Source organism: Penaeus monodon, chromosome 23 (assembly GCF_015228065.2).
Source record: "Penaeus monodon isolate SGIC_2016 chromosome 23, NSTDA_Pmon_1, whole genome shotgun sequence".
Classification (NCBI taxonomy): Eukaryota; Metazoa; Arthropoda; class Malacostraca; order Decapoda; family Penaeidae; genus Penaeus; species Penaeus monodon.
Genome location: NC_051408.1, coordinates 41134693 through 41135884, shown reverse-complemented (window position 1 = coordinate 41135884; position 1192 = coordinate 41134693). Strand labels below are relative to the sequence as shown.

Below are 1192 nucleotides of genomic sequence, written 5' to 3'. Positions count from 1 at the left end.
TAACCAAACTGCCCATTCTGTTCCATTTTGCATCTGCTACTAAAACATGCAACCTTTAGTTTCCCCTATGGCTACACAAACATGGATAACTAATTTTTATTTTCACTCTTAGATGCTTTACATATATAAGTTGCATAAAAACATGATGCAATTTATGGGTTAAATATAGACTTCAGTGACATTATCAGATATATAGCTTCATGATTCCTTTTCACCTATTTAGGAGGAGGCTGTGAAAGCATTTGCCAAGACATATGATAAGACAGTGTCCCTGGGCCAGCGCCTTGACCTCGTCTTCCACAACATCCGTCTTGGGCTCTTCTACCTAGACCACTCCCTTATCACACGCAATTTGGAGAAGGCAAAGAGGTGGGTGTTGTAAATTTGTTGCTGTATTTTTATTTCAAAGGAGTTATGTTTGAATATTAAAATAAATTACGTAAGTGTTCTCTAACCAATTTTGTACCCTCACAGCTTGATAGAAGAAGGAGGAGACTGGGACAGACGCAACAGGTTGAAGGTGTATGAGGGAGTTTACTGCATGGCAGTCCGGGACTTCAAAAAAGCTGCTAACCTGTTCCTTGACACAATTAGCACCTTTACGTCATATGAACTTATGGACTACACTAGGTAACTAAGAGAAAACTTAGACTGCAGAATGTGATGAATCTAGAATGAGAGTAAGAGGCAGAGACAGAGTGTGTTATAATTATTTTCTCATGAATTTTATCTCTCACCTTCATTTCTTTTACTTTTCATCCATTTGTTGAACTGTCTATTTTCATTGAAAATCTCTTTGAAGGAAGTAATCCCTTGTTTAATTTAAATCTACCAACATGTTTTGCTCCTTGTATCAGAGACCATGAAACATCCCAAAAAGCCCTGAAACACCAAAATTTCTCACAGGTTTGTAGGTTACACTGTGCTTGTGTGTATGATTGCCCTGCCCCGCAACGACCTTCGCACAAAGGTGGTCAAAGGGTCAGAGATTCAGGAGGTGCTTCACTCAGCAGATGACCTGAGATCTTACCTTCTTTCACTTTATGAGTGCCAGTACCACACCTTCTTCCAGAAGTTGGGTGAGTTAACTTGATGTTTGAGGTCTACTAGTTTGGAATGTGTAGCCAGTCAGTTTTGATAAAATTTTGATAGGCCTTGATTTTTTAAAAGAATATTCATAGAAGTTCACCAT

General features: G+C 38.7%; 1 protein-coding gene across 1 annotated transcript in view; it reads left to right on the top strand.

Annotated features, from left to right (window-relative positions):
- The window catches only part of LOC119588078 (26S proteasome non-ATPase regulatory subunit 6-like), a 5261-nt gene that overhangs the window by 3267 nt on the left and 802 nt on the right, over nucleotides 1-1192 (top strand). Inside the window, exons 3-5 of the mRNA XM_037936781.1 lie at nucleotides 224-369; nucleotides 475-630; nucleotides 907-1079. Of these exons, the coding sequence (XP_037792709.1) occupies nucleotides 224-369; nucleotides 475-630; nucleotides 907-1079 (475 nt within the window). The remainder of the gene's footprint in view (nucleotides 1-223; nucleotides 370-474; nucleotides 631-906; nucleotides 1080-1192) is intronic.